We start from the raw sequence: 13843 nt of genomic DNA, 5'->3' as shown, positions 1-13843 counted from the left end.
CTGTGTGCCCTTGTGTTCAGGTATGTATGTGGGCCTGTGTCTCCACATGTGTGCACAGGACAAGGGTGTGTACTCAGGACTGCATTTTATACTTCACGTATACAAATTGGTCTGCAGTATGCATGTGCATCTTACTTCATGTACACAAATGGGTCTGCAGTACACACATGCGTGTTACTTCACGTACACAAATGGGTCTGCAGTATGCACATTTCTACGTGTGCCTTCACTCCCCTGAGGTAGGGAGCGTGTCCCCCATCTTCCTCCACTATTCTCCCATGAGCTGCAAATATCCATGGCCACCCACCTGTTTGGGGTAAGCTCCCTACAGCTGAGAAAGGGGAGAGGCAGCAATTTTGGGGACTCCTGAATCCTCCCAGCCTGGCCTCACATCTGAGACACTAAGACAGCTGAAGACAAAGGAATAGACCACAAAGTCCTTCCCTACAGATACCCAGGGCCACTCATCAGCACAGACACAGCAGCATACAAGCCCAGCCCCTCGCCCAGACCTGAACAGAAACATGGCCTTAGCTCCACGCGGAAAAAGGATCACCCCAGGCTCAACCACAGCCTCACAGACCATGCCCCAAACACAGAGCCAGAACCCCTTCTTCTGGATTGTCCCCAAAAGCCTCCAAGCCCCACTACCTCACATGAGAGCAGGATTCAGCCAAGCCCAGGCTCAGCCCCCAGAGGCCACCTGGGGGCCCCATTCTTGGGGAAGCTATTCTGCTTCTCACCACTGGGGGACCCTCAACAGCCACGCTCTGTCCATGGGTACCATGTTCTCATGGGGGGGGGGGGGGAGATGACAGGCACAGGGCCCAGGAGGGCAAGTAGTAAAGAAGTCCTCCAGTCCTGACCCCTGTCCCCAGGACTCCTCAGGGCCTGGCCCCACTGAGTGGCAGCAAGGGGATGAGAGGTTCCCACCAGCCAAGGAGTGAGGCAGAGGCCTCCAGGGACCAGAGCAGGAGAAGGAAGAAGAAAAGAGGGTGGGAAATGGGGTGGGGGAGGCAGGGAGGAGACAAAGGAGAAGAAGGTGGGTAGGAGGGTTGCAATGGGGAGAGAGGCGGAGAGCAACGAGAGAAAATCGCTCATAACCAAGCCTGAGCCTCCAGAATCTCACCGTATGTCCACCTTCCAGAAAGGTGGAGTCCAAAAGGGCCCAGTCCACCCTCCACTGCAGGAGGTAGGAAAGCTCCCTGCAGCCAGCCTCCACTCTCCGCGTCCACCAGCTTGGGGATCGCAGGAGCAGGGGGAGGGGGAGGAAGGACAAGGTGTGACAACAGGGGAAAACTAGAAGTCAAAAAGATTGAGGATGTGTGAAAGTGTGCAAAAAAAAGATACAGTAGAGCAATGTCAGAATTTAGGGAAATGAAACAAAGTAACATGTGTGAGGGCTGAACTGGGAGATGATGTAATTGGGGGAGTAGCTGCTGCAACAATGTATCCAAGTAAGGGATCCAAGGAGATAGGATGCAACTCTGTGGGGAACCAGACACTGTGGAGCAATGTAAGAGAGTCCAGGCTTAGCACAGAATCCCACCACCCAGAAAAGCCCTGCCTTGGCATCTACAAGAGGGAGGCAGGGAAGGAGAGGCTGAGAAGGGCTTACTGTGCATGAGGAGAGCTCAGTAACGGACCCCCAGAAGAGGGGACATCTGTGCTGGATTTGGGAGGATAAGTAGGAGTCCATAGAAGGAAAGGGCTCAGTTGGCCTGAATGTGATCATGTCCCAGAGGCTGGGAAGAGAGGTAGTGCTCAGCATGATGGACAGGAGAGGGTGGCCCACACCCTGGCCAAGGGGAACCGCAGACAAGCCGCGTGAAGGAAACAGGCCTCCCGTCCTTCCCGAGTCCAGCAGGCCTGTCCTCCCTTCCCAAATGGGCCACCTCAGGTCAGGCCCTGCCCTCGGGCCCCAGGTCTTTCTGACAGTTCCCCAATGTGAAGAATGGAAGGGTCCCTGGGCCACCCAGTCCTATCTCCCCACTTTACAGATGTAGAAGTAGAGACTCAGAGGGGGGAAAGCTGTCCACGGTCACTGGACAAGCCAGAAGCAGATTCACCTCTGAGATGTGACATCTTAGGGAAAGAAGAACAATGAAAATAAGTAAAATAAAAGTAACTTATCCAGCAGCAGCCTCCATTTAACTAGCTGCCGCCTAGTGAACTAGCTGCACCTCCCCAAACAGCCCTCAGCGCAGCCTGCAGAGCGGGGCCTGACTGCCCCACTGGACAGAGCAGCTGAGGCTGCGGCAAGGAGTCGCTGCCCAAGTTTGCTCTGCTCGGCAGAGCTGGGATTCGAACCTGCCTCCAAGGGGGAGGCGTGCTTCCCTCCCTGCTGCTCTTCAATGCCTCCCCGAAACCTCACACAGGCACAACACACCACCACAAACACACACCACAGTCGAGCGAGGCTCACTGACAAGGCGCAGGACACACACACGCAATGACCTGCTCACCCACAGCCCCCAGCACAGGGCCCGGCATACAGCAGATGCTCAGTGTTTGCAGAATGGACAAACCGGGTCGAGCAAAAGACAGGCCCCCATGCGTGAGCGCACAGCCACGTACCCCCTGGGGAGCCCAGTGCTCCGAGGTACCCCCAAACAACATGGCATCCAGGGCTCGCAGACCACAGCTCCTTGCTAACTGCCTCCTTTGGGCACACTGCTTAAACTCTCGGGCCTCCGGGTCCCCATCTGTAAAATGGGATGACAGTACTACCTCTTGGGGTCATGGTGAGAACTGAGTCAAGCACGTTAAGCACTTAGAACCACCTGCTACACGAAGTACTGGCCAGTGTCATCGTCACTGTCACCATCTGTGCCTACTTCCCCAACACAGAGAGCATCTTGAGGGCAGAAACCAGGCTGAATTCAGCTGCAGACGTTCCCACCCCACCCTCAAGAGCAGCCTGGCCGAGGAGGCGGCAGTAAACGTGGCGGGTGAGTGAAGGGCAAAGACACACAGGTACCCACCCCCCAGCCCTGGGCCCTGGAGAGGGTAGCAGTTTGTGGGTTCTGCCAGACCCCCCAAGAAGCAAGACTACCTTTCCCTTGCTCCCAGTATAACAGCCCCCCAACTCTCCAGGAGCCTTGCCTGCTTAGCCCCCACAGAGCCCCCCAAGCCCCAGCCCAGGGAGGGGGGCTGGCCTAATGAGCTACACTGGTGCCCACAGTCAAACGGGCAATCAGTTTGCTGCTATTAGATTTCGCAGATCCCACTGGTGATTGATTCTAAATTACCCTTATTAAAGTCTGGGCTGGTGACCAGGGCTGGCTGGCTGGCAGTGCAGGGGGTACAGAGAGCTCTGGAGGCCTTGGGCAGAGGCCAACCCCAGGTAAAGCAGGCCCACAACCGTCCGAAAGCAGGATGAAGGCCCTAATCAGCATATCACCCTTGCCCCGCCCTCATCATAGAAAACCCTGGCCCTGAAGGGGTTGTGATGACAAGGTCAGCAATGGGACAGACAGAAGTCCAGGTCAGATGAAAGGGTGACTGAACACCGGCTCCACTCACACCCGGCCGCATGAGCTCTGGCAGGTGGCGTAACATCTCCAAGCCTTGAAGTGAGGGGACCGCCACCAGCCTCCGAGCAGCCAGGAGGCTCAATGAAACCACCTAAGGATGGAGGCCAAGCCCAACCCTTGGGCAAGACCCAGGCCATCTCTGAGCTGCAGGACTCCCTCTGTGAGAGGCCGGGGGCTGACCGCCTCCCGCCTCCGAGCTCCTATGCAAACATCAACGGCCACCTGCCAGGGCAGGAGCTCCCAGCTGGAAGGAAATGAAAAGAACCTGGTGTCACCATGTGCTGGGCTAATGCGGCCAACAGCAGGTCTCTCTGGGGTTCCAGGACTGGAGAACCTAAAGAGTGGTGGAGCCCCATCCTCTGGCTCCAGACTGGACTGCCAACAGCTCCGGAGAAGCGAATTCCCTGTGAACTCAGCGCCACGAGGGTCTGGGAAGTGCTTCTCCGACCCGGCCCCCCGCCTGCAGCTCCAAAGGCAAGTCCTGCCCCAAATTCCCCCTTGTAAGGTGACCCCCACCCAGGGCTCTGCTTTGAGTCATAACTTGGTCCTCACAGTCTCCAAGGGAAGACCTTATCCCCGCCCCCAAAAGCCATTCCTCAGGTGAGACCAAGAGAGGCCAGGAAAACAGCCAAGTGGAAGCAGGTAAATGCAAGGACTCGGCACTTTATTATTTCATGTTGCTCATTCCCAAACAACTCTGAGGCAGCGGTATTCTTAACTCATTTTAAAGAAGAGACTGCCAGGCCAGCGTGGCTCAGTGGATTGAGCGTTGTCGCGTGGACTGAGAAGTTCCGGTTTGATTCCGGGTCAGGACACATGCCTGGGTTACAGGCTCGATCCCCAGTAGGGGGTGTGCAGGAGGCAGCCCCTCTCACATCCATGTTTCTATCTCTCCCTTCCTTTCTCTCTAAAAAGTCAATAAAAACGTATTTTTAAAAAAAGAAAGAAGAGGAGACAGGCTCAGAGAGGTTAAGTGAACTTGCCAAGATCACACAGCAAGAAATTGGCAGAACCGGGATTTCAACCCTGGTCTACTTGGCTCTAGGGTCCCTGCTCCTCTACTACCTCAGCTTCACCTGAGGTTGGAGAACCCAAAACAGACAGCACCAAGGCCTAGGTGGGAACCCAGAGGTGGGAAGGAGGCAGACCTCAGCCAGCTGGGGTGTGGATGTTGCAAAACCCTCTCCACCTGGTGTAAAAGGCCAGCTGTGCTCTCCCTCAGCAGCCAGGTAGGGAAGGGGCCAGAGCATTTGTCCAAGGCTGTCCCCACCCCCACCCCCAGCTGGGCCCTCAGCCATTGCTGCTCAGACTCCCCCTGTAATCACAGCTTCCTGTTTGGCGCTGAGAATAGGCCTGGTCAGTGGGGGAGGGGAGCAGCCACCCCTCAGGCCAGGGCCTGCTCTGGAGGGAGAGGGCCGGAAGTGAAGGCCACCAGGCCTCCTGGAATCTTGGGAGGCTGGGAGCCAAGGCAAGGAGTAGGAGGGGTGTCAATCAACAAATATTTACCGGGCACTGGCCTGATGTTCCCAGGATGCGGTGGACCACTAGAGAGGACAGCAAGCCAAGCCAGGTGGTCCAGGACCAGCCCAGACCCTACTCCCTACTGGGGTGGGGGTTGGGGCAGGTGGGAACAAGGGGCTGGGCCTTGGGAGAGTTTCTGGCTCTGGCCACCCGGCTCCCCAGACACAAAATCACAGGGCTCCTAGCGGCTGGGCTGGAGCCCAGAGCCACAGTGCCTCTGTCCCACCCAGATGTGGTAGCTGAGTCCCGGCACTCAGACCACAGGCTCAGCCCACATGGCCCCCTGCCACCTCCCAGCCCATGCGTACATGCCTTGGACACAGCAGGATTCTGCCAGCCTCACTCTGTCCCCCAACCCAACTCCACAGGAGAGAACACAAAGCCCCAGCCTGCGCTCCAAAGCTCCCAGTTCTGGCTTCCTGCCTGCCTGCCTGCCTTCATTCATTCACTCACTCACTCATTCATTCAAACCATTCAATTCTGGGCCGGACACAAAGTTGGCCTTGGGAGTTCAGCAAAGAACAAGGCAGCCACAGAGGCTGCCTGGGGAGCTCATGATCTATCAAGAAGGCATCCTGACGCTTCTCCTGACTGCCGTGCAGACTCACCAAGTCACTCCTCTCTGAGCCTTGGCCACTCCGGCCAGAGAGAACCTTGGGTGCAGTAGGGCCAGGATTCAAGAATGGGGCAGCAGGGGTGTAAATCCGAGCTCCACAGAGCAACTCTCTAGGGGCCAGAGGGGACTAAAGGCAGGCCTGGCCACTGTGCAGAGAGTGAGCCCCAACCCGGGCATCCAGAGTGTGTCTAGGGGGATGGAGGCTTTTTGGAGCCCTCTCATCCTCAGGTTCTAAATATTTCCCATCATGTGGCCCAGACACGAGCCCCACCCCCACCCCACTCCCCAGTTTTGTTGACAACTCTACACAGTCTACAAAGAAAGCTCTCCTGGATCATCCCCAATGATGTTCCCAATAGCCCCGCCCACCTAGCAGCCGACAGCCCTGAGAGGTGGTGGAGGCGCAAGGGCTCCAGGGCCAGGCTTCACCCACCTCTGAGACTAGGGTGAGAATTAAATGAGAAAACATACGGACACTTCTGCCCAGAGCCTGGCAAAGAACAGACACGTGTGACACAGCAGTGACATGGGCATAATCTGGGGGTTAGGAAGGCCCCAGAGAGGTGAAGTAAATTGCCCAAGATCACACACAAGGGGATAAAATTAGGACTACAATCCAGTTCTTTCAGCCTGCCAAGCCCCAGCTCAAACCAGCTCTGCCACGTTCCAGTGGTGTGACCTTGGGGCAGTCATTTACCGGCTCCATGCCTCAGTTTCCTCCTCTGTAAAATAAGGGTTCTGATCATTCCTACCTCCAAAGATGATCATGAGGATTCAATACATGCTGGCTCTATCGTGAAGCACTCAGAGGAGTGGAGGCCCCTGCCAGGGGCAGCGATGGGAACTGCCCGCCTCCCACCCACAGCCTTCAGGAAGCCCCTGCGGCCCTCCAGAGCGGCCATCCCTCTCCCCCTGCGGCTTTGGGGGAAGGCCCCGCTCCGACGAAAGGGACGATGAAAGGGACGACGGGAGGGAGGTTTGTGCAGGATCTGGCTTCTGGGGGAACTGTCTTGCCCCTCATCTCCCCTTCAGGATGCCCCTCTTACCCACCCCCTGCTGCTCTAGCATTTTCCAGAACCCAAGCCCAGAGCTGCCCTGCCCCAGTGCTGGCGGGGGGTGGGGGGGGCCCTCCATGCCCCAATCCATCAGGTGGAAAAAGCCATTTGTGTTCAAAAGGCCAAACTCTTTTTTCTACAGCAGAGCTCAGTCACACCAACCCCAGCACCAGGAACAAGAAACACTGGATTCGCAGCTGCAGGCACCAGGTTCCACCCCAGCTCTGCTGTGAGGGTGCGGTGACTCCCAGTGCAGTCCTGTAAGTCCAGTATTGGTCCCCAGTTGACAGATAAGAAAGCCAAGGGTCAGGGCAAGTGACGGCTTGCTCAATGTCCTGGTGACCACTTTTATAGCTCAGCCCCAAACCTCCTCCTCCAAGACACCCTCCTTGACCTCTCCAGGCTCCTCCTGGGGACCCATCTGCTGAGAGCTCACACCCCCTCTGCTGAGAGCACACACCATGGCAGGTTCACACAGTCCACTCAAGGGACTCATTTTCTCATCGCGACATCTCTGCAGGGCTGGCGCTGTCACTGTTCCCATTCTACACATGAGCAAGTCGAAACAGAAACCCCTGACCCCAAATCACACAGCAGGTGTCTGTTCCCAGAGCCCCTGCCACCTTGGGGGCTAATAGGCAGCAGACCCCTGTGGTGCCCCTGTGTCAGGCCCTGATCTGGAACAGCACCAGGGGCCTCAACTTTTCATTTTTACAGTGAGAACAATCTTGCCCTGGCCACCCAATGTCCAGAGTCCACAGAGCAGTAGCTGGAGGGCAGAGGAGTAGGGAGCTCCTGAATGATTGACATGTGGGGGTGGGGAAGGAGCAGGAACCACCAGGCCTAGGGGTGGGGCTTCAGAAGAATTTCCAGATTGATTTCCCCTCCCCACCGTCCCTCAGCCTTCCACTCCCCACCCCTACTGCCACATGCCCAACCACAGAATGGCAACCTTGTAAAAGAATAAGAAATCAACATTGTTGAGTGCTTACTATGTGCCAGGCACTGTCCTAAGAGCTTTATATATTAACCCTTTTCATTCTTGTAGTCTCTCCATTTTACAGACATGGAAACAAAGGCACAGAGAGGTTAAGTAACTTTCACAAAGTCACACAGCCACAAAGTAGTGAACTCCCATCACTGTGAGTATTCAAACAAGACTAAGGGGCCCCTAAAAATCCCTTCCATCCCTGAGCTTCTAAAAGAACATGTTTCAAAGCCCAAATTTCCAGGATCTGCACTCTCCAAGCCTTTCTGGGTGGGGACGTAAGTACAGCAGCTGAGGTGCCTGAAGGCAGAAGTCCTTCACAGTTATAGTCACCTGGTCTCTCAGAAGAGAAAACTCCTCAAAGCAGATGCCAGGAGGTGCGTGCGCATGCACACACACACGCACACGTGCGCACACACATGCACACACACGCCAACTCACCATCTGCAGCATGAATGAGACCTGCTATCCCCACTGAGGTCACTCTGGAAGCTCCCCCAACACACACACTCCCTTTCAAGCTCGTGGGCAGACCTAGGGGCCATCTCGTTCCTCTGACCAGCCATTTCCCATCCCAGAGATATCCTTAGAGGACCCCACCATGGAGGCCATTCCTGGACACACCCCAGTTGGGACTCTTGGTCTAACTTAGTCCCTCCTGCAGGCATCACCCTTCTTCTCTGGTGTGGCATCCCACTAAACCTTTGCCTCTCAGGCCAGATGAGGTGATGCCCCTCCTCCACAGCTGGACCCCAGGGAAGGTGTGAGGCCTGGAGAGCCCCACCCTCCTCTCCTTCAAGTCAAGCCCAGCCAGAGCAGTCTGCAGGCCCAGAGCCCCCAAGGATCTGCTTTCTCTGCCACCCAGCACTGGGTCTGAATCACACCCTCTACCTCACCCTCAGATCCAAGGGCACCCTGCCTCACTGAGGCCCTACTGTGCACCTGGGCCTGTCACCTGGCACACTCTCAAATCAGTTGCTTCCACCACCTCCTGGGGAATGAATTATTAGCCTTGGTGTATGAATAAGGAACAGCTGTTCAGTGAGGGATGTGACTTGCCCAGGGTCACAAAGCTTGAGATTCCTGCTAGGCTTCCAAGTCTAAAGCATTTAGTCCTGAGCCCGTTTTCACTCTTTTATACACCACGCATTTACTGAGCTGCGTCTATGAAACACACATCCTCTCTTTTCATCTTTGAGGAGGGTGTTATTAGCCCCATTTCACAGAGAGGAAAGAGAGGCTCTGAGAGATGAGATGATCTGTCAAAGGTCAGACCATGAGCCAGGGGTAGTAGCAGAATCTGAACTCAAGGCCACAAGACTGATTTTGAAGATGGTCTTCCAGAAGTGTAATGCTCTCCCGGGACCCCTCCTCCCCCTCCCCAGGGGAGCGGAGCAAAGCACCCAGCCACCATGCGGGTAGTTCCCCTGGCATTCAACACTCCCCTACCTACAGCCCCCAGCTCCCAGATAGGGGGGCCAGTGAGTAGTCCATCTGCCCAAGATAACCTCTGAGCCCCTGCCTGTCTTCCTCCAACTTATAGGCTGGCTGACAGAGGCTCAAGGAGACTTGCAGGGGCAGAGTGGGGACCCTGAAGGGGGTGGTGTCTGAGAGGTCTGGGTCCATTTCAGCCTGAGGAATGGGGGACAGGCATAGTTCCTGGAAGGAACTAAGGAGACTGGGCCTAGAAATGCCCAGCTCATTCCCAGTTCAGGCTTCAGACATATGCCCATGGGGGCAAGGTGGGGGGGACTCACTTGGAACCTGAGTCCTTCAAAGTGGGGAGGTGGCCCTTCCTCCCTATATCCTCCTGCTCCCCCTGTTGGACCTGGGACAGAGCTCAACCCCACAGCTGCTGCTGCTGCTTTGGTCATTCAAAGGGACGCTCAGGTGTCACCTCTTGCATTCACAATCACCTCTACCTGCACACATTTGGCCGCCCTCAGGAGTACATGCCCCGTGCACAGAGTCACCCATGCACCTGCATGCACTGCACGGATGCACACACTCTCATGAGTCCGCGCACACACTCCCATGGGTCGGCGCACACGCCCACCACCGAGGTCTCTCCCCACACACTCACCCCTGCAGGCACACACAGCCATAGCCAACAGTCACCCAGCCCAGTCGCTAGTACACACCATGCACAACGGGTCACCCTCACAGGACTAAACACATACATAGGGCATGATGGCACTCACCCATCCCTTTCACCCATACACACACCACAGGTCCCAGCACCCTTCACTGAAGTGGACACACACACACACACACACACACACACACACACACACACGGTCACCCTCACCCCCCTCAGGTCACCTTCACACAAGTCACCCTGCACCCCACCCTTTCTCAGGGACCCCACTGCCCTCAAGGATACCCTGGGAGGAACCCAATGCACACCCTCCCCCAGTAGGGAGAACACACCCGATGCCCTAAAAGTGGCCGCGGTCTGGGCACACCCACGAGCAAAATCCACGTTTACTCCAGACCCAAGACACACCCAGCTCTGGTACCGCCGGCGACCCGGCCCGCCGTCAGGCCCGCGCCCCTCACCCATACGGGGACCGGTTCAGCCCGGGCAGGCGGATTCCAGGAGCCTGGGGAGGGGGAGCAGGGCTGGCTCCGCCGGGCCTCCCTCCGGGGCAGGGTCCCACATGGAAGGGGACCGAGTCCCCTGAGGCGACCGCCGGCGGGTGGCCTTCCCCTCCGATGCCACCCCAGGGTGCGCGAACGGGGAGGGGGCCGGGGATGACGAGAGGGTCCCGGCCGGGCGGGCGCCGTCACTCACCCCCGCGGCGCGCCCGGCCAGCAGCAGAAGCAGCAGCGGCGGCAGCAGCAGCCCGCGGGCCCGGGGCCCGGCCGCAGCCCCCGTCCCAGCGCCTGCCCCGTGGGCGGCCCCGGCGCGGCGCGGTGGCCCCGGCTTCATGGCGGCGGCGGCGGCGGGCGCCTTTGTTCCCGAGGCGCGGCGCGCGGGGCGGCTGCTCGGCGGCGGCGCGGCCCGGCGGCTGGACCGACGCGGCTCGCTCGGGGCTCCCGGCTCGGCGGCCCGGCTCCGCCTCGCGGCTCCGCGCCCACAGCCGCCGCGCCCGCAGGAAGCGTGCGCCGCCGCCGGGCCGCCCCCAGCGCGGGCGGGGCGGGAGGAGAGGCGGGGCGGGGCCGAGCGCGCCCCCCGCCCAGCGATCCCGCCCCTCGCGCCCCGGCCTTCTGCCCCCCGCGCCGCAGCTCCCCGCCCGGAGCCCCGCGCCCTTGCAAAGGCTGTCGCGCCGCAGTGGGGTCAGCGGGACAGCGGCGCTCAGCCCGCGGCTGTGCCACCTAAGGCGAGGACCCGGGCTCACTGAGCCTCGGCCTGCAAGATAGGGGTCCCTCCGGACGCGCCTCCTCGGGCTGTCATGAGGGAAGGGTGGGGAGACAGGCCTGGCTCCTCGGAGGGTCCCAGTAGAGTCGCATTTGTGTGATCATTAGCAGCTTCCCCCTAAGGGCTTCGTTCTCATGGCTCTGTCAGGACCCATCACCTGGGTCATCCAAGCCCCCTGGGCATTGACGTCTCCAGGACAGAATGGGCTGGGTGACCCCAGATCAGGTGCAGCCCTCCCCGCGCCCCTCTCCCAGAGCAGGAAACCCGCCTCAGTCTCCCTTCTGCACCAGGGGGTTGACTTCTGGGCCCTGTCACTGGATCTGCAGAAAGCTGGGCAGACCTCATGTGGTGCTGCTTCCCCACCAGCTGTGTGACCTCGGAAGTGCTCCCCCCCCCCAGATTCCTCAGGTGGAATGGAGCCCCACTCCCTCAGTGCAGGCGCTGAGGGCTGTCGTTTCACCCTGCTTGGTCAGCCTGAATTTGTCTCTGTGCCCCATCCCCATCTGGCCACTGTGCACTTGACTTACTCTTTCAGGTCTCCCACAGCTAACGCCCAGGAGCCCAGGAGGGCAGGGGCTGGGTCTCTTGTTTGCTGCTGTGTCCCCAGTACTAGCACAGAGACGGGCACATAGTGGGTGCTCAACACAAACTTGTTGAGCCGATGACTGTGTTTCCCATTCACCTGAGCTACCCCACCCAGGGGTTTGGGGAGGAGGAGTGAATACTATGAAGCCCTGACCGTGTGCCAGGTGTGGCACCGAACGCTTTGCATGGGCTGCCTCATGTCCCCTCAGCAACCCCGGCAATAGGTGAGGCCGGTGTCTTCACTTCCTTCATGGGCAGCTGAGGCCCTGAGGGGGAGTTATTCGCTAAAGCTGGCCAACTGGATGTCTCGCCCGCAGCCCCTGTGTCCTGCCAGCGCGGGGCCTGCCATCAGGAAATAGGAATTAAATTGAGCTGAATCTGGAACAACCCCCCTTCCCCGCCCCAGGAAAAGGGACTGAAACCAAGGCGAATGGAGCCAAGAGGAAAGTGTGCAAGGGGGGCCTGGAGGAACAGGCTCCGGGGCACCAGCCATGATTTGGGGGTGTCAGGAGACCTGGACTTGTCCTGAGGGGCCCTTGGAAGGAGGTCCAGAGGAAACGTCATCTCGGAAGGTGGAGCTGAATTAGGAGGTGTTCCTGAGAGGGAGTGAGAGCCGCATCCCTAAAGGCTATGTAAGGCCAGGCCAGCTACCCTTTGGCAGAGATCCTGGAGAGGAAGAAAAGGAACCTTTCCAACTCAGACTTAAAATTCCCTAGGAATTCAGAGGTCCCAGCCTCTGGAAATCCCATTCCCAATTTCCTTTAGGGGCCCTGACCCACGAATACCTTGGGGAAATGTGTGGAGAGGGGCCGGCAGGGCCCCGTTGTGGGGAGCCGGTCCTGGTTGAGAGCCGATCTCGAAGCTGAAGAGCTGTGACTTGGGGTGGGGTGAATACCTGGGTTCAAACTCAGTTCTGCCAGCTATGGGCTGTGTGACAGTGGATGAATAGCTTTACTTCTCTGAGCCTCAAATTCCCAACTGTAATGTGGAAATAATGACTAGTGGGGTTCATTCATTATTCCCAAATATCGGTTGAGTGCCTATGTGCCAGGTGCCAGGTTGTGAAGATTAAATGAGCTCTTCCCTGCCATTGTCCTGGGGGTTCAGGAAAGGTGGCTGGGAGATGCTTAGAAAGCAAGGGATTTGGATGAAGGGATAGTCGTCTCCCAAAAGGGCTGCCACCGGCCCAGGGAACAGGAGCTCCCAAAGGGCAAATGTCAGCTGGGTGCAAGGACGGACTCTGGGAACAGTTGGAGCCGGTCACAGATGGCAGTGGCTATTCTGAAAGGTAGTGCCCACTATCTTGGGAGCCAAGCAAGGCTCAGACAACTAGCTATCAGGGAGGCCATTAGGACAGTCTCCACGCACAAGGTGGGCAGTGAGCATTGCCCATCTTCACGGGTTCCTGCCAGTCCTGAGACTTCTGGGGGCAGCGGCCTCTCTTCCCTGACACCCTGGGGAGGAGAGAGAGGTGTAGAATCTTTGGGCTGGGCAGGAGCGCCACCTGCCGTTCCTCAAAGATACTGGTCCCAGTCAGAATCAAGCCAGATCTGGGCCCCTGAGAGTCTCATCCGGCCCTTCCCCCTCGCCTGCTCCCGCTAGCCTTGGGGTTCACAGATGCACACATTCACCTGCTCTCCAGCACCCAGTGCATTCACGCAGTCACCCTCCCCCACGGCTGCCTGTGCATTGCAGCCACATGCCAGCATCTCAGGGTCTCCCTTCACCCGCCGTCACCACCCAGGCAGGCGTGCCCCCTCCCAGCACAACTCCCCTGGCCCACTTGGCACCCTGAGGGGCCTTCCGGACTTTCTCAGGCAGGGTGATCCCACCCCTGCACAGCACCTTAGACAAGCCCTACCTGTGCGCTCCCCACCTGCTGTTCTGTCTCCGCTGCTCCCTGGAAGTGTCCCCAATGGGCAATAGTCACAGGACTCGAGCAGAGCTGACTGTATGGTGGGCACCGTTCTACGAAGTATGTACACACTGACATTATCCCTAGTGACAAACTAAGGCACAGAGATGTTAGAGGTGCCCAAGGTCACACATCTGGTGAGAGAGAGCTGAGATCCTAACCCAGACTCTTTTTTTTCTTATTTTCTTTTTTTTTTAATCCTCACTCAAGGATATTTTTCCATTCATCTTCAGGTAGAGTGGGAGGGTGGGGGGAGAGAGAGAGAG

The 13843-nt window shown here is 58.0% G+C and overlaps 1 protein-coding gene across 1 annotated transcript in view; it reads right to left on the bottom strand.

Annotated features, from left to right (window-relative positions):
- The window catches only part of SDC3 (syndecan 3), a 34132-nt gene extending 23469 nt beyond the window's left edge, over positions 1–10663 (bottom strand). Inside the window, exon 1 of the mRNA XM_036257383.1 lies at positions 10511–10663. Within this exon, the coding sequence (XP_036113276.1) occupies positions 10511–10648 (138 nt within the window). The 5' untranslated portion in view covers positions 10649–10663. The remainder of the gene's footprint in view (positions 1–10510) is intronic.
- Between the last annotated feature and the right edge of the window lie 3180 nt (positions 10664–13843).

This window comes from Molossus molossus, unplaced genomic scaffold (genome assembly GCF_014108415.1).
Source record: "Molossus molossus isolate mMolMol1 unplaced genomic scaffold, mMolMol1.p scaffold_m16_p_12, whole genome shotgun sequence".
In the NCBI taxonomy this organism is placed as follows: Eukaryota; Metazoa; Chordata; class Mammalia; order Chiroptera; family Molossidae; genus Molossus; species Molossus molossus.
The sequence above is the reverse complement of the archived record's forward strand: the minus strand, read 5'-3'. Positions and strand labels throughout refer to the sequence as shown.